Raw genomic sequence first — 22,982 nt, forward strand, 5'->3', positions numbered from 1 at the left:
CACAGGATGCTCACCACTTCCACCCGATCTTACTGGAAATCTATGAGAGAAGTTTATGTCCCGCATTGAAAGTCCTACGGTTGATATGATGATGATGGTGGTGATGATGATGATGATGATGATGATGATGGTGATGACGACGACGACGATGATGATGATGATGATGATGATGATGACGACGACGACGATGATGATGATGATGAATAGCTTTCTGTACTATTTTGTACAAATATACCTCTTACTTTAATTATTGTAATAAATCTGGAATTTAAAGTATAAATGCACAAATAAATTCAAATTCAGTCTGAAGCGCATTCTATATCTTAAAACATTATTTTAATATTTAATGCGTTTTAAAATAAGTGTAAAATCAAGAATAAACAAAAAAAAATGCCTTTTTTAATGCTTTTTTTTTCTGTAACAACGGCCAAAACTAGTGTTTTATAACTTTATAATACAACATAAAGCAATACAAGTTCATCAACCCACTATAAATGTAATATTAAAGATTTTTAAAACTACTTTCTAACAATCTAGATTGTTCGACTTCATTGACACTACACAATCTGTAATACTTGAAGTTAAAAACTAATTTGCTGTTCCGAGACCATGATTAAAATCAGTTCAATGACAACAGCTAGCAGTTTGTCCGGCCTAGAATGAAAATGTAAATATTAGGTAATGTTAGACCAATGTACACTTTACGCAAGTACTGAATAGTGTCTTGAGTACATCATTATCACTATTTGGGGATTATCAATATGTAATGACTTGCTATTTTACTCAAGGTTTGGAGGTGATATGATAAAAATAAATAGCTTTTCTATTGTGTTACGCTGAAACCCTACACTATTATACGACTAAGATCTTCATTCGTGGTGATTTCATTTTATCATAATTTGATTTATTTTAATTTCAAATTTTTATTCAAAGTTTATCTTAGACACTCTTTACCTACACCTATACTCCAACCTTGTATTTATACTGTGCCACGTCAGGAATTTATCTCATTATTACTCATACTACGTGAAATACTCTAAATGATATAAGTGTAAATTCGTTGATAAGTAAATCGTAAATATACACCGTCAGTACATTAATGTATACATAGCAATATAAGAGTTATTGTTAATGTATGGTTATTTAATAGTAAATCAATAAGGGATCAGAAATACATTGTAATTACTATTGAAGAGGCGATTAGCTACTGTTCTGGTGTTCTTCACACATTTCGAATTTGAGACAGCTTTTGTAACATCGTTTATATTTATAGTTGAAATAAAACCAACACGTAAAATTGACGCAAACCTCTTCTGAACGTAAACACTGAACTAAACAGTTGTAAAACCGCTACGATCGTTTCTTTATGAGACAAGAAATAGGTACTATAAATAATTGTTATGTGTACCGGTGGCGCTCATTTCTCCGGTTGCCATCAAGAATGTGTAGAAAGTTGTGATGCGGCGGCATACTAATGCCGAGTGCGGGCGTTTCGCCAGCGCCGCCGCGCACCAAACGGGGGAACACGGCGGACAGTGCCACCAGTTGCCCGCATACGTTCAAAAGGACAATGTTTTTTTAAAAATCGAAATATTGTATAATTTGAAAAAATTAACATTTATAGGCTAATCAAAATTACGACTTTCGGTTCATTTAAAATCAATATTTATATTTTTTACACTATCGTAACATCAAATACAGTTTGATAAAAAAATTCGTCTTATATATCAATTTTGTTAAGTAATCTGTCGTATTTTTAATAAATTTTGTATGAAATGAATAAAAAGTTAAGTTTCAATTAAAAAAAAAAAAACGTTTAAAAAAGTATGAAAATTATTACATGACAGTGTTTAAGGTATTAAATTAATTAAGTAATTTACTTTTTCTTATCTAGATTGAGTCGATTTTCCATATAACATCAAGTTTGTAACAATCCTCAAAAATGTCCTTTTAATTCCTTTGGCACAGCTGGCAAACCTATGAAGTGCTCTACTCATTAACAAACACCGTCCATTGGTTAGCCTACATACGATGACCGGCTTAAACGCACCTACTTATAACGGACGAATGGGAACTGAACGCATTAAATCAAATTCGCTGTCGGATATTTGACCCACTTATTGTATTCCAAATAATCGAAACTAATTATTTGACCTTGTGGTCGTTTCAGAATGCACACGTCTCTATTGTACTACTTCCGACTAAACATCAGCTTATTTGCTGTAAATTCAATCATTAGATCATTATGTTTCGAAAGCTAGAGTTACTAGGATAACCCGACCTGGGTTGAATGCTATATGCTTTCAGCATAGCATTTAAATAAGAAAGCTAATTAACAGCATACTACTTAGTTAACATCATCATGTTAAAAGATTTTTTACAATATATTTTCATTTTTTTTCTATTACACGAATTATTCTTATTAACATCGGCAATGTTTCTACGTATTCTCAAATCACCACACACTGAAACAATACTTTTTAACAGTTATTTTATAGACCCTTTTGGCTTTGAGCTTTTGAAAGGAAAATATTAAACTAAATAAAATAAAATTTAATATTATAATTAAATTATGGAGAATGGGATATAGTAAATTATATAATAATTTAATAATAAAGGTATAAAATGAATTAATTCAGGTTAATTTCTGGATACCAAAATATGGATGGTTGTTGAGATTAAACTCTAATGAAATAATTATTCAACAATTAATTTGTCATTATTCATAACATATTAATACAGAAGCCGTAAGTTACAGTAAAAACCTTGTGCAAAGGGATAAAAAAATCTATATCTTTTATGAATCAAAAATTAACAACAATTAGAACAGAAAATGTCTCATGTGGAGGTAAGGAATATACACAATAGTGTACGACAGGGTCTTTCACTGTAGGAGACCACGCTCGTCATTCCGATAAATAGGAATAAAACGTCATGTTATAGTTCTTACCGTCTTATTAAGAATCGCACAATCTTATTAAGAATTTGTTTTTGATTTTGAGTGTAAAAAAGTCATGTAATGACTGAACTAATGTAATGTTAAATTTTATTAAGAGCCATCCATAGCTCATCGCACGATAAGACGACAGCTTTGTTCGTCTTGAACATTTTAGTGTGAACTAGTCTACAAAATACGGTAGTTTATTGATTTTCCGTGTGAACCAAAGCCACAGCGATGCTATTAATATACAAACTGTACTTGCGCTCGTGTTAATCAGAACGATAAGTTTCCTTTACACGGCCAAGTGAAATTGTAATGTAAAAGCGGTAACAACGCCAAACACGCAGTCATTCAATAATCATGTTTTTTTTGTAACTTTTGCATTTAATATTCCTAACATTGACATATGACGTACAAAAATTCTTTATTTTAACTTAAAATTATAAAAAGTTTTGTTTTAGGAAACATTTGCCTGCATGAAATTAATCCAAAATTGCAATTTCACAGCATAAAATAAAAATAAAGCGTTTATTAAATGTCACCCGTGAAAAACTGTTTCTGATTGCATCAGAGGAATAAATCCAAAATCAATGTCGACATAAAAATGAAAATTGACATTAAAAAAGTGAAAGCAAAATCTCGCAAATGAGTTTTTCCTCGACTACATCATTCGAGAGTAGAAGACGTATCCGGGTCCCGTGTGACGTCACAGCAAACCACCGTCTGATTAAATATTAGCAAAACATAATCTTTAGTTTACGCTAATGTACAACGATTGTTGTAACACATATGGGCAATGAAAATAATTTATATTTACTTTTTCTATTCACTGCAATTATCAATTATCATTTGAAATTGAAATGTTTTTGCAGTAGTAACCGACCTTAAATTAAAGAAATATTTTAGATTATAGATGCGTTTACTTTTCTTATTTTAAACATTTTAATTTTGAAAGCTATGTTCGAGTATTCTTCCTCCTTCGACGCGCTGACATCTTTTAAACTTTATTATAAAATAATTTCATATCAAACCGCGTTAAAACCCAGGTGTTATAAGAAAAATGTATTTTTTTATAAAATAAAGATTTAGCTATTTATTAAACACTATTCAAGGTGGTAAAACGAGATGAACTATTTAAAATAAAATACTAACAAGTAAAACTTATGGAAATTATTAATACTGTTGTATGATTATCCGAATCATAACTTTTTTCAAAAAATGAAACAAAAAATAACTTCCTATTAAGAGAATAGAAACTTATTAAAATTGGAATGTTAACTCTTGATTTCAACGCAAAATTCTGTAAACAAGCAGGCATTGTAAAATATCCAATAATTAACTGCATGTGTTTAATACTACTTAGTAGCCCAGCGACAAGCGACTTAACTTGCAGTCGTAAGTCGGTTCTATTCCCGGGATAAAGTCATATACAATTCACATTGTGAATTAATTATAAAGGATTGCCACTGCTCACAAACAAGTTTTTAGAATAAGAGCTCCTGCGTCCTTTGCGTACCACACTGCGATTGCCAAACGTGATTATGATATATCGTCCCATATAGATCTTTAGGAAAGGTCTATGTCTTGTAGTGGAGTGTAAGGCATTGACCTTCTATGGGCTGAAACGATGACATGGAATACATCAAAACATAATATAACAATGGTGATGTCAAATTCTGACACGTTGCTATGTAAACTTCATTTATATTCGCTCTAAGATATGACATAATTCAGAAAACCTAAATCGTATCGAAAACATTATATGCTTTCAATGACGAATTTGTTTTAATCACAATAGTCGTATATAGTAATCGAAGTAATATTACCAAATATAAGAAGGAAATATTGTTTAAGTATAGTGTAAGTGTATAAAGTAGACTGTAAGTGCGGGGCAGCAATGAGTGAACGGGGACCAATCGTTGGCGAAGTTCATTTTGAGATAAAAGTATAGCGAAAATTGAAATAACCAAAGTGATCTTAAATCGTCGGTTGGATGGGCATATTGTACGCATTTGCACACTAACTATCCGAAGTAAAAACTGTACCGTTACGCGTGCACTGCACGCTTTAGCACGTAACAAACGAGACGCTCTACCAAATAATTACATTAAAAACTGTAAACGTGAAATTTCTATTCTTTACTTTTTATCGATTTCGACTACGGTTTTAAAATCAATTTTTAATAAATTGAAGCGATTAGTTCGAAAACAATGCTTAACATTTACATCTCACAAAACCGTATGCTGAATCTATTTGCATAGAAGAAATTAGAAATGCTTCACTAACATAATCTAACAGCATGGATAAGTAATCAAATAATTATATCAAATATGTGACTCTTACTGTACATAGTGTGCCAAGTAATGTGTATACGAGAATAAGATAGATGTTTTCCATTAGCCATTATATAGCCAACTTCTATCCTGAACTAATCATTAGACTACTGTAAGGCACTCTCGAGAACAAGCAACACCACACACACAGACAAACTCTCAGATTACTAAAGAACTCAGTAAATGCCAGTAGTAGTCGCCCACAAAGGCCAGACGGCACATTGCTTAACTTTGTGGATTTGTTAAAAAATATAAAATTTAAACTTGCTTAAAGTGTTGCCGACGTTTTACGGAAATTTTAAAATTTTAAAATGATTTTTATGCACAATTTTAAAATCTTCGTTTATCAAGCTAGAAACCTTTTATAATAAAGACTATAATTTAGGATGATATATACATATATATTAAGGATGATAAATTCATTAAACCAATTATTTGAAAAGATACTTGCCTTGAAAATTTATTCTAATAATTTAATTACGCTAATAAAGCACCAACTTTTGATTTCTATTATTAAAACCTTAGGTTTAAATATGATCAGTACATAATGTAAAACTAGACGAATGTTTAAATTTTTATGTTTTAAGTAAGTTCACAAAAAATTTGCGTGTTGATTTCGTGTCCGCGATGCCAGCTGTAAACCATGACACATGATAAGAGTGAAAGGCTTCTACAAGAACGCGTCGAAAGTGCCTAACACAAGCCACATGAATAATTTACCAGAAAAATCTCTACGATTTCACGCCAACTTAATTCCGAATGCGTGGAAGTTTCTTTTCTATCATTCATTTACACCAATACATCGTAATAGATGTAATGTCCAATTGTCATTAAGTTACAAAAAAATAATATTGATATGATTATGTTATGTACACTGATTCCCTAGACGAAAAATTATATTTGATATACAAATAAAATCATTTATTTCAATTTGTTTTTATAAATAGCAAGATTTGTGAAACAATAGCAAACTGCGCATCCGTGAGTAAAAACTGTTCGAATAGTTACAACATTCCAAAACGAATTACAAATCATAGTTTCGCTTCTCATGAATGTAGGAGCAGAGTGAAATTTCGCAAGTTAGCCTTGACAATGATGGTAAGCAGATGCCGACGGACAGAAGGTGAATGTGGTGGGATGTGTGTCACGCGGCCGACCTTGGCTCCCCCCTCATCCCCCTCCTAAGCAGCCCACTACTGTAACAACCGTTTGTATACCACGTCCAATCGTAATATAAAATCGACATTGTCTGTACATTTTCTGCCTTTCAAATATGCGATATAATACCTATTTAAAATTTATTTAATATAAAACATTACTAAAAACTTAGACATCTATTCTTAAAGATTAATCAAAGTAGAATAATTAATTTACTACCTACCTTAATTAAAATGGTCTAATAAAGATACATAGTAAATTAAATTTTAATGTTATTGATTAATTATTAACGAGACATATAATAAAACAGGCAAGCACAAGTAAATTGATATTAAGATGTTTAAAGCACACTGCATGTTCGAATTGCTCTTGATCGAGTGTTTCGTATAGAGTGAGTGGCTGGCTTGGCGTGATTGCAAAACTCACGAGCGTGTTGGCGATTAGGGGCCAACGAGTGAGCCATCGTTTCAACACGCCTGACCCGATAAAGAAACGTAAGTCAGTGAAAATCTGGTTTTACCTAAATAACTCCGAACTTACAATCGTCTATAAATAACCTGCAAATTCTAAAAATATTTGAAATTTAAGAAATAACTTCAAAGAAGGATATCTACGGATAGTATGACCTAGATAAAAATAGTCACCACGTAATACAGGTTTGACGTCGCTAAGTTCAAAACCTTGGGAGTCCGACTTACGCCAATTAATGAAACGATCCTCGGTGAATTTATCGGTAGTATCGAAGTTATAAGTGTATTGGCGTTGGCAGTATTTTAGCGATACTAACATTCGTTTGGACGTGTCGCACAAAACTACAAGAAATGACAATAGTAATCTTTATATAAGATCTTAAAAAGGTTTTCGCAAAAACTTTGGGAAATGAATTACAAGATAATATAACATACTCCAAAATTACTAAATTTCTTCTCCTTTTCTTGTTGTAATTGTAAATGTAATGTGCCTAAAATAGTTATGTTTAGCAGAGATAAAAAACGAGATTATATATATAAAATTTTAAAGACGCTCAAAGATGGTGTTGTAATTAATTAATGCCTTTTTAAATAACAGGTACTCTATGTATTTTATATATAAATAAACCAATGGCAAAGTGCGTTCTGTAGTAGTACTATAAAATCTTCACCGGTTGGTTTACTGCTACATAAAGTTCTAACCTTTACTTTATACGATTTATTTAAATATCCGGTGCTGTTGTATTTGGTTGTTCTCTCACACCAAGACATTATAATACCTCCAAATTTTTAAGTACTTTCAAAAAGTTACACTGATAATCGATCTTTTTTGTAAAACATTTGTCTTAAATTTCATAATACGAAAAAAAAATCTATAACGCGATCTTAAATAAATTATAACAAAACATAACGGGTAATAAAATTATATATTCTCAACGCAGCAACTATTGGCTTAGTTAGTCCTGTTACAGCAACTAGTTTAATATGAAGTTGTTTATTAAAGACAGCGCGGTGGGACATGCGAGGAAAGTGTTGAATGAAATTTGCTTTCGACGAAATCGTGCGATCATCGACAGAATGCTAATAGAAAGTAATAGTTAATCAAGTTTTATTATGCTGATTCAGCAATTTATTAATTTTAGAGGTATTTTGCTATTACATTAAATTGCTTCAACAACCTACACGACGTAAACAGAGAGGGGGGTAAAGCTTTTTAAATTTTAGGTTAAGTTCGTTCTGTATTTTTGCACTTAATAACCTCTACATCAAATAAAAGTTTAAGAGATTTTATTAAAAGTGAACCTTAGTATTTCTGTAGTTTTCGGATAGCTTCATATATGAAATAAATATTATATGTACTAACACAATTATCGCTATTTAGTTTTTTTTTACCAATATTAATTTGATTATTGTTTACCAACTCGTTGTAGACATTTTATTTAAAAATAATTAAGGTTATAAGTCTTTACTTTAAAATATTTCTTCCTTTGCCCGCTTTTGAAAAAAATGTTCATGTAAAAGACATCAACGTAGTGTTCAAGGTATTTAATTAAATAAAAATAAGTTTTATTAGAACCCGGCATAACCGAATACTATTAAGTTATCCGACCGGGACTTAAATTGCCAACTATTTTATTAAAAATATAACTTAATACCAATGCCTAAAATTTGGGTTTGATTATGAAATGACGTAATTTATCAAACCAGTAAGGTTAATACATTTTTTGATACATTATTTTCCTCATAGATTTTTGGAATATGAAAAACAATAATAAAAAAATAAACGCAATTCATCGGCGGCGGTCGGTTACGTATACATTAGGTTTTATATATCATGAGGTTTTATCGATCATACACTTAACACCGGTTGATTTATTTTTGCTTGTCTCGACACTTATTATTATAAACAAGTTTCCGTAACGAATCCAAATATTATTTCATATAAATAAAGAGTACACTTCATTAAATATTTACATTTACAAACTAAAGACTAACGTCATTATCTATTTCAAAACATATATGTAAAATCAAATAATTACAAATTATATAAAACCAGGTTGAAAATTAAATAAGGAAAATAAAAAGGGATTGCGAAAATACTCCGTTTTAAGAGCCCTTTGCGGGCTTTAACGACATGTCAAAACGAAAGTGTAAATTCCACAAGACCGATTTCCCGAAATCGTAATGACCAGTACGAAATAATATTGCATATTAACTTTAAGAGGAATATTGTTTAAATTAAGAAATGAACTATACAAAGCCGGAAGAAATAATAAATAATAAAAAATACTCTGTCAAAAATATTAAAATAGAGTAAAAACTATTTTGTTCGTAAAAGATTAATATTTCAGACGGTGTTCCGGTGGCAAAAAACCGGTAAGATCATCACCATCATAATTGCAACTTTTGATGACCACTGCAAGACAATTGTGGATGGAGGACGATCTAATATAATAGTGACGTTTTAATAGGCAAATATTTAAGAGCATTTTAAATTTATTTAAATAAAAAAAAATTAAGAAATTTTGCTTTTAAACCGCAGAACACACACTGTCAAACGCTGTCTGCACAATCAGTTTTAGTAGTATATATAATATATCTGATTTCTCGAGCCTTTTGATAATTCGATCCCTCGATTTGCAACCATTGATCTTTCTCTTCGTCTCAGTCTATGTACAAATAAAAAAGAGATTTAATATTATAAAAAAAAAACAGTAGTGTTTGGGTTACAAATTACCGTTTTACCTTTCAATAGGGGTCTGGCTTGGTCGAAGACAAGATAAGAACGAGAAATGGACACAGAATACTATCCCAAGGAAAACAATAAAGGACGACAATCAAAACAGTTGGGGTACGATCTTGAAACTGATCCAGAATGAAGAAGAGTATCGAGACAAGAAGAAGAAAGAAATACTTGTCAACCAGCAGTAGCAGATAATCATATTTTATTTATTTTATTTTTTTAGAATAGACTACTCGCCCGAAATTTTCAAATTAAAGAACTAGCCAAAAGCATCGTTAGCAACGAAATTTTCAATTCTCTAATCTTTTAGTAATATATAAAAATTGCAGCTGAAGACACTCCACTCCCCCTCTCCGTGACATCTACGACTAGAGTTCGGTGAAAGTGAGTGCACGATGACCGACCTTCACAGCTGGACCGAGGCTAACCACCGCAGTGCTTTATATACTCTCATTGATTAATATACTTATAACATTCAAGTCTAGGCGAATATTTTTAGTTTTGGAATTTTATATATTTATACAGGGTGATTGGTTATAGATGTAAAAACTTTATCAACATTTGATTTTTCCTGCGTATTGACCGCCAAATCTAAAATTTTTTTTTTTAATTCGTTAATTATTTTATTTTAATTTTATAAAAGCTATTTTAGTAAAAGATTTATAGGGGTGAATGTATAGCTCATTATTCAGCAAAAAGGTTTAAGCCTATACCTATTTCCAAATATCCTGTATACTGTGATCACTCTGAAATATGTTACGTTAATTTATTTTTCCTATTGGAATGTGACAAGCTAATAAGTTCTGGCCGTGCAAAATCTACAATCTGTAAACAAAAAAGTATCTTAATATGCAGTAATCTTGAAAACGCCTTTTCATAAAATATTATCATTACTTTATCTATTATTTCTTAAACTGATGGCAAATGAGCTAAATATTTACCCGTCTAAAACTTTTATAACTATAAACAATCATCATGTATGTCCCATATAAGCTAGCTTAATTTAAAATTGCTTGGTAGATAGATAGTACAAATCAAAATAAGTTTCAAAAATTTGTAAAACAAAAATGAAGACGACGATGATTACGCAAATCTTGCTCTCGGAATGCGGGCGCGGACATCCGTCGGGTCAAAGGAGATGTCGGTCAACAGAACGCCGGAATTGCGTCACAGCGACTATGAAAATATTTAACTCTGTCTTCTAACACGACATACATATGAGAGCGACATATATGTTTCAAACATATTATATTCCAGGCGCATACAATTTAATTAAAACTCGGTATTCCGAGGCATAGTAGTCCGGTGAACAATAAGTTCGCGACATATTCTGAACAATAGTAGATACGATAGGAATCGGCAAATCGTCGTTGACGCATCCTTAACAACGAACTCTATTGTAACATTCTTATATTTAAATCGTATCAAAAACAAACGGATGGAAAGATTGATCAATAAAGCATATTACTGAATTAAAGATTATACTATACACAAGTTAAATATGTCTAGTATTAGTATCGTGCTGATTTTCACGTGATAAATATAAAACTTATGACATGAAAAATGTAAAATGGCCGTTAACAGTAAATGGCGAATTTATTGCTATATTCTTCACGATACAATCAACACTTCGAACCTGATAGTATATAGAAAAAATTTGGATCAATAACACTATTATAAATGTACATTTGATTGTACATTGTATCAGTGTGCCAAGCCTATACGAAAGAATAAATATTTGTTTCATTGTTTCAATGATGCGGTTCATCGTCCGGGTTTTAAAAGCGATAAAATCTTTATTACGTAATTATGTGGTAAAATATTTAACCAGTTAAAAAAACCAGGCAAGTAGCAATAAATTTTGATCACGTAAATGCGTAGAGACGGTATTCAAACAAAGTTATACTGTGCATAGAAACAGCAAGACGCTTCTCATTAAACAGCCACGCCTTGATATCATGGCACCCTAAAATTGACATACATACACGTAAACCGCCGCTTTGCATACAGTTAAAAATTTAAATAAGTGACTTTTGGTTTGACACAAATAAAATGACAAAATCCTCGATGGTTTTGATCCTCAGGGACATTAGCCACAAACTAGAGCAAATTTGTTTTTTACCAAATGTAATTACAATTTACCTTTTTAAAGGCGTCAAAAGTTTACGAAAACTTTTATTTACTATTAATTTTTTACTTACTGTTTATTATTAAAAAGACAAAAATAAATTATGTGTACAGAGCGGTCTTAACACAAAACAAGATTTCCTTCAGACAGTCATTGGATGAATAGCCAAACAAGGGTTGTCATTGGTTTTTACCTTGTTAAAATGTAAATAGCAATTTTCTTTATAATGTTGCTGTACACTAAATATTATCTTATAGTATTGGAGCATTATCAAAATCAGTTTATGCAATCGATTTTAATAAAAAAAATTATGTATGTAATATCATATTAAAAAAAATTACATAAAGGTATCGTCTGATCTTAGGATTCCGGCCTACGAGCCTAGTGCTAATCAACAGTAGTTATAGATTTTTAATCTTAAGTATTTGCATCAAAAAAGACTTAACATTTCTTACGACTAAATTATGATTACGTACACAGACTTGTAATATTTAGATGTATATACAATTATTATTATGCAATAATAATTAATAAATACGTTTTATTAAGTTGCCTATTGTGCCGAAGGTTCTTAATCTAATCTATTTAATTGTTTAAATTTCATGATAATATCCACAATTGCGCGGTAAGGCCATAGACAGCGTATGTCAGCAGCCATAAAAGTACCAGAGGTGCAGAAACCGTCAGGAAGCAACGTGAATGACATTATAAATCAGTAGTCGATTCATAAAACCTCTGAGATCACACCGCGCGTGATGTAGCGCATTTGTACTGGGTATTTTTTTTTCGTGAAGGACGCCCGACAACGCGGGACGCGTACAAGTTGTGTTAATAAGGAACAGCTAGATTCCATTGCAATTGGTTTGGCTCTAATGGGCCTTCGTGTTTCCACGTTGGCCTCTCTGCCTTTGTTTCGTTTTATTTCTATTCAAATAAACTCAAGACGGGAGAATACCGATGGTTTTCAAATAGTTTAGACATTAATTTTGTATAACATAAATAAAAAAAAACCTAACAATTATGCACATTTTTTCATATTTTTTCAAGCACTGTATCCCAACTGCCTAGAATATTTTTTCGGTATTTCTACACTAAACAGGAATAAGTACCAATATATCATAGTTAATATAAGTCAAAAATCTTTATAGAAGTACACTATGTACTACTAATAATAAAAAGACTTTATAATTGAAATTTTATTAAAAAAAGATTTTATATTAGAAATAAATAACAAAAATGACCCCGATCGTATATTGTGTCAGGCCTTACGAAAACCACCTTGACAAACCTAATGGACGGAATACCTTTTACAAATATATTTATTTAAATAGGGAATTATTGCACAACAATCGTGTCTTGAACGTTATTCCAAACAGACGTACTATTTGCATGACAGCTAATGTTCAACACTAAGAACTGTTGAAGTTTATTATCTACCATTGAATTCGTACATTATTCAATTTTCTGTAAAACAATTGTTTAGGAAATGCGGGGACATAAATGCGAATACTGATGAAAAGCATATTTTGGTTTTGTTTTAAGTACAGTGGAAGGTGATTTCTTTGATTTATTAATTGCGTTTCATGGATTAATAATTATGGGAAATATAAATGAATTACTACCGAGTGTTCTAGCGACCTATAAAATATTTTGTTCATAAAAAAGCCCTAGTTTTTAAAGTATCGCAATTAAATAATCATATTAAAAAGCAACTTTTTAAGATAAATTTTATTAATAATCGAAGAAATTATACGTTGATAGTAGACATATAAATTATTTAAGGAAACATACATTCCAGTGGTACCAAAAAAAGTGTGAGACGGACAAAACTTTCACCCGGGGTCGCCCAGCTTTCGGCCAACGCCTCACAGGTTTCTCGGGTCTTACCACAAACATATTACGGGTGAAGTAACAAAAGTCTTTAGAAACATTTCGCGCCATTATCTTCTTTATATCTAGACAGCGAGAAGCTACTTTTGCGTGTAGGCTTGTACTAGCTTGAACCGTCAATACATCCATAATGCGATAAAATAACTCTATCTCGTTTCCTCGAATGTACGAGAGAAAGGTGAAGTATCTTATATTATTACTACGAACGATGCGGACTACTTCCCACCGACTTTATTATTCTTTTTTTTTGATAACTGGTGCATGGACCTGTTCCTGACTCATTGACCTAAATAGGTTTTTTATTCAAGTTCAACTTGTAATATTTGATTTATGTTTTTATACTGATATTAGTATGAGGGATTTATAATTCATATCAACCAATAAAACTATCAACTCTCGTAAAATTTATCGAATTCATTGCCAAGCAGTGTTATGTCAAAACCATAAAACCTTTTCACGTGTTTTGTTATTTTATGATAAAATTATCAAGCGTTGATTTTAGTAATCGTCTAACGTTACAAATTTTTTTAATCTATATAAAATATGTCTGTATACATATAAAATGAATTCCAACAAAGATTGGTCATACTAAAACTTAAGAACAATTATAGTAAATACAGCAATACAGAAAATTTTATTTCTTCTTCCATCTTTATATTTTTAATAACATTCTTTGCTGACGCTTTTAATGGAAAACAAGGGAATACTGCAAAAACTCTCAGAAAATATTGTGGCAATTAAAACTTCGTTTCGAACGTCGCGCCTACCACTAACTATTAACTATCACAAAAAGCTGATATACTTCAGTTTTATCAAATAAATTATGTGATCATTCTAAAATATATTATATTTATTTATTTTTTCTTCAGAAAAGCGACAGACTAACAACTTTTGGAACTAGTCTATCGGGACAAATTGTCCATTTATGATTTCCTTTTCTACGCCTGTAAACTAAATTTGGAAACAATCTTATTAAAAAGGCTAAAATTAACAAAGAACAAAGCAATCATTAATAAATTTAATACAAGTCCATAGCTAAATCGTAAGTTTTCACACGGGTTTCTCAAACTTATTACTCATATTGCAAGACAGCGATTCAATGAATTGGATTCCATTGACTAACAGAACAGTTACTAATCTACTTGCACGTGTGACAACAAATTAGTCGAACTTAACCTAAACCCATTTTCACAGTAAACACTGCGTTGTATAAAACTTTTTACTCATTATCCTTACAATGATATTTTTTTTAATTATCGAACTAAATATTTAATTATATATAAATAATACAATAAATAATGAACTACGTAATTGCGCGCGAAGCATTGGATTTGACTTATGTCGTCTTAGAATGTATAATAAAGAAATCCTTCTTAATATTATATAAACGAATACTTCTGTATTCGTTTCATATTGGATTCCGAAAATATCTTGTTTCGGAACTTTGCACTAAGCTCAATAGGTTACCTGTATGGCTTTGCGGGATTAATCGCATCCTTTATCTACTACTACTTTTCAATCCGCTCAATCCCTCTTATCTCCAATCAAGCTTTTAATTTCTTCATGATACACATAAAAGGTCTTTGAGATCATTTTACCACACAGGCCGTTCGATTGTGGAATGATTTACAGCAAAAAATAAAACGTGCTAAGTCAATACCTATTTTTAAGAAAATGTTTAGGGACCATTTACAAGACCTATGATTATTTACCCGATAGTCTGAGGTAAGTGCGATCCAAATCAGTTTGATGTTTTTATTTATAATTGTATTATATTTATGATATGTATTATACCGTAATTTGTATGTGTGTTATTTATATATGTGTGTCTTGTACATGTTAACTAATCGTTATTTATATTTAGTCTCGTTTTTTCATAGATGGCCTAGTATGATAAGACTGCCCATTGTACTTTCTTGTTTATTATTATAAAACTATTTAAATGTATCCCAGCGTGTACAATAAAGAATATTAAATAAAGACCACGTAATTAAATAATAATACATAGTGTACTGTTGTTGTAAATAAAGCTATCAAATAATTACATACAAATTAAAATTCTAATTTAAAAGGATGATCGAGTCGCGACAGATAGGAGCCAAGCAAACGCATATATAATCCCTGGACGGCGACAGTATACAGATATGTATCAAAATATTCTAAACACACTTTAACCGGTGCAACTACGCATATTACACTTTTTATCATATCCGTTTATTAAGAATCAGATTAAACTTTAGTTTTTGGATAATTAATTGGAAAAACCTTTTTTAGTTTATACAGTGGATAAATATCACAGCAAACATAAAAAATCTACCATGTGATAACACCTACGTCACACACATTGCCGTGGCCAAAGGCAGTATTGGTTAAATGTTTGCACTTTCGATTGAATTCGTAATCAAAATCAATTTGGTTATGAAAGTGCAAATATAGGGAAGTTTTGTTTATTTTTCGTTATGGACATTCGTGGTTATGAAAAAATACGCTTTATACGAACAAAGAAACATTTTGTTAGTGCGTTTTAAAAAATAATGTACAGCTTTAAAAGAGTAATTATGCGATCATTGGCATATATCTGTTCTTCAGGCTTCTGAATTCATCGTTCGACAATCTTTATGTATTATGATCACAGGTAATCAAACCAAGGTTAAATATTCCGCTCTCTAAATAAGATCCTCTCAACACTTAAGTCGCTATATTATTTAATTTACCTGTCACATCTCAGTGACGCGTCGACGTGGATTAGGGATCCGCATATATTTTTGTTTTATATATTATTTTATCTACAAAACCACGCTATTACATTACTATTCAAAGTGCATTTTAAGCACAATTCGAAGCTAATGAAATGTAAAGTTTTCTAAAAAATATAAAAATTATCGATCAATTTGAGTCTGTAAAATAAATCTCTAGCAGTCATCAATGATGCAGCTGTATTAAAATAAACGATGCAAATGTTGTCATTATGTGCAATGATTACGCAATTAGTAGATATAAAGTGATGATTACCTTTTTATGATTCCAGAGAACGTTCACGGAGGGCTTCCCGCGCCGGAAATCGCTCTGGTCGATGACGTCGTCATGGATAAGTGATGCTGAGTGGATCATCTCGCTGATCATTGCTACTTGTCGTTGTGATGGCAGCAGTGCACTGTAAGATTAACACGAGATCAATTGGCTATATAACTTAAACCGTACCAGTTTTACTATGATATTGTATATTCAATATTTAATTCAACTGACATCTAATAATTGAGATATTTAAAAATAAGAATAATGTTGATTTTTAAAAGGCTGGATCTACCCGAGACATGTATTGTAGTAAGTTTTTCTGGGCTTCATAATATTAAAAACTCTTTTGTGGGTAACTGTACATACCGTACGTTGCACTCGCGTGCAAATGGTTTTGAATTCTCGTAGAATAAGTTTTTAGAATAAAAACTTGTAAAAATATCCTATTATAATGCGAAAGATATTTTAAGTCGCGATGAAGAATGGGATTTGTTAAAATGATCACAAAAAACCCACCGGAGTTTGTTGTGGGTTCTCAGACCAGTGCAAGTTAAGAACCCATGTAGCTTTAAGCTAAAGGATGTCATTATAGTGGAGCTCGTTTAGATTCTAGTTTCTATTAACAAGGGCCGTTTCGGTGTTTTTTTCGTAAGGTACATAAGTGGTCACTGTAAATTATCTTAAGTAATATCCACTTATTAATACATTTATTAATACAAATAATTAGATAACAGAAAAAAGTTAACAGAGTTCACATATATCATTGATTTCATCATCATTATTATCATGGCAACCGATAGAGCTCCATTGTAAGGCTTCTGTCAAAGATCGTCACGATTGATCATCGTCTTGTGCTATCCGCAACCAACGACTGTCCGCGACCTTGACTATGTTGGCCGTCCACCTAGTGGGAGCCTACCCACGCCGTATTTACCACCTCATGGTCATCACTCAAGAACCTTTATTAATTTACCTAAAAACGCTTAAAATAAACGGCATTATCCAAAATAAGCGCCTCAATCATAAAGTTGAAAATGATCCAGTATAAATTTATACTTTACACGTACTAAAATCAACACGGTGTAATAAGATTCATTACAAGAGTAATAAAACACAATGAATGATAAAAGAACTAGGTTGTTTGCGAAAACCGTCTGTTTCTAACGTTGCGAACGAAATGGAAAGGTTAAGATACGATTATACTATTCTGTGTATCAAATTACTACTAAAATATTCTTTTGAAATAGTTGATGCAATAAAAATTATTAATAGTGTCCATCACTCTCTTATTATAATATATTAAAACAGTGATAGAAAGACGATAAAACATTTAAGGTTTCGGCAAAACCTTATCGTAACAATGACATATTCGCCAAAATTTTCCAAAACCGCATTCGATGCTTACCTCACACTTGAAATCGTGCTTATTATAAAAATGTCACCTCGGCCCCTGAGTTATCTAACCAAATCTGTCTCAACACTTTCATATGAATAAGAAATGAAACATCAAATAGTGACCGATCAAATTCGTTGAATAATGCAAACATGGCTCTGTTACCTAGAGCGCAGGTGTTAAGTTTTGGCAAGCTATATTTTTAAACTGCTTTTAATGACAAGCGCTTCGAAGAAATATTATAAAAAATAATTTATTTTGTATCGCTAAGATTATTTTTAAAAGTATATTTAAAAAAAAACACTATTACACAGTATGATTGGTTATAGATGTATAAGCTTTAAAGGGGTGAATATATATCAACTCTTTTGACAGCAAAAGAACTTAAAGGTTTAACCCCTATTTCAACTCGACCTGTACAAAGTGATCACTCTGATTTTTTTTTATTGGAAAAGTGGCAGGTTAATAACTTCTAGCAGCACAACGTCTGCAGCAAAAATTCGAATTTGGAAAACGCCTTTTGTACTAAGATACCTTTTATCGTAAATTGATCAATAGTTTTTTATTATATCAGAAACTTTTTGGAAAAGGTTCATCATACATTAATTAAAATAAACGAGCTATACACCGCCCTTTGAAAACTTTACATTTGTATTCAATCAGCATGTACATTTCAGAGCAACTTGAGAAAATCGATATTTGGCCATTATAATTTCCCAAAAATACTAACATTATAAAAACAATAAGTAAATTTCTCATTTACTCTTATTCAGTAAAGTCCATATCAAATACAAACCTACATCGTTCTAGAATTGAAATTAAACTTAAATCGGCCCATTTAACCATCTTCATTGCCCTAATCTATCGCTATTCCATTGACATATTTTTTAATGTTAATCAAACAAAAGTTTTAAACACATATTTAAATGAGCGATTGATTTTTTATTTAAGATGCGTGTCTAATATCTTCTTGATTTTTTCAACGCAAATACTTGTAAAAACCGTTGACAATAATCTCCATGGGAATTAAATTATTTACATATGCCAAATAAGTTAGCATATGAATTGTAATACAGCTAAGAGCGATTAACAAATATTTAATAAATTTAAGTATTACGTTCGCCTTTTTTATTGTTTATCTACGTAGTAATATCATACTAAGATTATAAACGATAATTTAATTTAAAAGTAAACACTGAAGCTTCTGTTTCGACTATAATATAATGATATATTATCTTGAATAATTACGCAAGTTAAATTTTTTTAATTTTATTAGAACATACCAGAATACATTATTAAAGTAAGCATACTTGCGATAGCTATGTAGATATTATTTTTAATGAACTTATATGGATGCAATTTTCGGTGTAAATGCTAAAATATTGCAATACTGCAAAAAAAATGCGATGTTAATGAAGTTATAACGAGTTATTTAACAATTTTTTTATCATAATTAAATATGACAATATATATTTAAAAAAAATCATCAGATTGGAAATAGAGAAAAAAATCTTTTTATTTAAAATTCCATAACGTAAAACTTGTGGTTAGTAACGAATCAGCAATGCAGTCAATACGCAAGTAGCTTATTTATTAAAAAAGAAACAATACACATAATAAGCATCTTTCAACTTATATATTCGAACCATGTTTAGATCAGTACGTGCTAAGCGAATGAACGTGAACGCATTCATGAAATAGACAATAAGACGTCTGCTTCAGATAGTCTTCACAAATTCTACTGCAGTTTTCCTCAACCGTTTTCAATAGCTAATTGTGTGAATGTCTGTTACAATGTTGTTGTTGTTAGGGAAAAATTAATTTTTAATCACTACTTATGTAACAAAAAGAAAAAAAAAATCAGATGCACTTGAATTTATACATTGTATAGTACATACAATGGAAAGTAAATAACACAATGGAAAGAAAAAAACACAATGGAAAGAAAAAATAAAATGGAAAGTAAAAAAGATAATGTCAAGTAAAAAAGTTGTCATAACCATTTTTGGTTTTTAATAAAAAACGTTATCTAATCTCGTAGTTGTGTAATATATTTACTATTTTTGTAGACGTAAAAGGAGCGGCGTGTGAGTGCAAAAGCAGTCAAAACACTTCGCTTCATTCAAGGCCTGCCTGACAGACATTGAACTATGGCTCTTGGATGAGCGAATGCAAACCGAAAGCACGGATTTGAAATTGTGCAATGGGTTCAATGAATGTTGTGTTGCGAACGACCTTGGTTTATAGTACGGCTGCGTAATGGATTCCGTCGTTTTAATACTTTTATAATTAACAAAGAAGTTTTGTTTATAGACAAATTAAAAAGTATGAGCAATTCTTCAGTATAATACTGGTAATTGGTAATTGGTAAAATTTTACGCCTAAAATAAATTACCTGTATAATATTCAATTTAATAAGTCGTAGATATAAATAAACGATGTGGTTATAATTACATGGATAAATGTGGTTATGATAACGTAAATATGATCTGTGCAACCAAAAAAAACATTAAACAGTATTTAAGATACTGTTTAATCGATTTGGAATTGTATATTGAACGAGTGTTAATGACCGAGATTGTTGTTATCATAGCACTATATTTTCTATGTGATTTAAATGTTTTATGCATGATATAAAAGATAATAATAATGGTTTTGATGTAGACATAAAAATACCTTCATCCCCCTTTTATAAAAAAAAAAAAATGAAAAAGTATGGCTAAAACTTTCCTACTTGACACTAGGATTTTTAAGAGTGTAGTTTATGTATTATAATATCATCTGGTTAATTAATTTTTATTAACTTATGTATAAATTAAATTATTAACTTATAATGTATATAAACACAAATTTGGAACCCCGCTTTGCCACTTGATGCCCACTTTTTATTTTTTCATTTTAACAAAGTCTTTTCAATAGTTTTCTAGAAGATATCATCGTTTGCGACAACGTATATATATATATATGTAATGACCCTATGTGCGTCGTCTGATTTATTTTTGTAATATTCAATAAATTAGTTTAAAAAACTACTAATTTTTAGTTTAAAAATAACATTTATATCACTATAACAACTTGCGAAACAGATTAGAGTAAAAAAAAAAGATTGAATAAATAAAAAGATAAGAAGTTGCCGACCAATAAGAGTTCTGTAAAAGGTTACAATGTTGAATAAATGAATTTGATCTTTGTCTCTACTGTATTTCAAAAGCCACGGTCTTTGTAGCTGTAATCTAAATCTAGGTTTAAAATACAAACAATTGAATTTAGGTAGTAATTACAGATTTCAAAAGTAATATACCAAAAAAGTAACTGTGTAAAGAAAAAGCGTTTGGTGGCATTGTATGGTGTGAACATACGTATATATGTGTGTACGAACGAGTGTATGTTGCATAATAATTTATAACTCGCACAAAAACTTTAATTAAACAACACTCAAATACATTTGCGATTGTTAAGATGTATAAAATAGATAATGAAGTTGAACCAACCTGTTTTCGCCATAGACGTGATAATTGACAGCTCGCGCCATTAATATAGCGACCATAGGCCTGAGAGCTTTACCCTGCCCGTCGAAGTAGTATGTAGCTATGGTGTTCAGTTCCGCTTGGTTCGTGTTCCGTTCCAGCTCCTGTAGGTCAAAAGAAATAAAGTCCAATTGGCGTCATAATATTTAAACAATTTTTATTAGAAACATAGCCCTTTATTTATAATATATATATATATATATATATATATATATATATATATAAATATATATATATATAACAAGAAGTGCAAAGCTTATAAATCCTACACCATCTGCCCGAAGTTTTGGTGTAAAGTGTTTCTTATATAAGGAAATTAATAATAAAAAAAATTATATCTACAACTTAACCACTAGGTCAGAAAAGAATTATTAAATTAGACCTCTTTATTAAAATTTCATAAAAAAAAATTTGAGACAACTATACCATCGTAACCTTATCGTTATTTTAATCTGATAATTGTTAATATTAGTGAAATTTTTGTATTTTAGTATCCTCTTACTGCACTTTTAATATTGTTTAATATATATGAGGACACCTCCAAAATATTAATCAAAGAATGAAAACAAAAATTATTATTAGTATCTTACCATACACTAGCTAAACAAATACAGTGGGAAGGTTGAAGTAAGCAAAAAACTTTTTTCACACAAGCCGACCTTGCAAATTCCGTAACATTTAATTTAGAAATAATAGTGCTCTGAGTGATTTTACTTCAAAGCAATCAACATTTTGTAACGCTCACTAAACACGGATGCAAGTTTGTCGCAAGACTGACAATGTGAATCGTGGCATATTTTCTTAAAATGAATATGATTTAGGCGGGAAGTAATTTTATTGTTCGCAGATGATTGTGGTAAGAACAGACGTGAATCACCTTGCAACATAATATATGCTTTAATTATCCAACGTTAAACATAATCTTATTTTTACCGGTCAAAAAATTATTCTAAAATAAACAAAACTTACATTAAAAGTGTATTAAACATAAATTTATTTTTAAAATGTCTTTATTAGTGTATAAAAAATAAAAACAATAACAAAAAATAAATACTAAGATCCAATTACAACTACAATTTTACCAGTTGTACGCATAAGTTTTTTCTGGTTTATCTAAGAGATGACACCCGTGGAATATACACGGTGTAATAATTTGACACATCTTATTTCTTCATTAAACAACAAACACACAAAATTAGTTCGCCAAAACAAGTGTTACAGACACATAAACTAGTGTCTGTATTTTATCCAAAAAGCACATTTGCGGAACTTATAACTTTATCTTGTCAAAAATACTACACAAATAATGAACTTTTCAGTAAGTTCATAAAAAAACATCGAGATCATTAAAAAGATACTTTAGAATTGCCTATCTGATAGTACG

The 22,982-nt window shown here is 30.7% G+C and overlaps 1 protein-coding gene across 1 annotated transcript in view; it reads right to left on the reverse strand.

Moving 5' to 3' along the window:
• Window positions 1-22,982, reverse strand: part of qless (decaprenyl diphosphate synthase subunit 1 qless) — a 51,318-nt gene that overhangs the window by 6,017 nt on the left and 22,319 nt on the right. Inside the window, exons 3-4 of the mRNA XM_068774871.1 lie at window positions 21,563-21,702; window positions 16,676-16,817 (exon numbers count right to left, since the gene is read on the reverse strand). Coding sequence (XP_068630972.1) covers window positions 16,676-16,817; window positions 21,563-21,702 — 282 coding nt within the window. The remainder of the gene's footprint in view (window positions 1-16,675; window positions 16,818-21,562; window positions 21,703-22,982) is intronic.

The sequence above is a fragment of the Battus philenor genome, unplaced genomic scaffold (genome assembly GCF_028537555.1).
Source record: "Battus philenor isolate CCGP_79_NKW_IND1 unplaced genomic scaffold, ilBatPhil1.0.hap1 SCAF_8, whole genome shotgun sequence".
NCBI lineage: Eukaryota > Metazoa > Arthropoda > Insecta > Lepidoptera > Papilionidae > Battus > Battus philenor.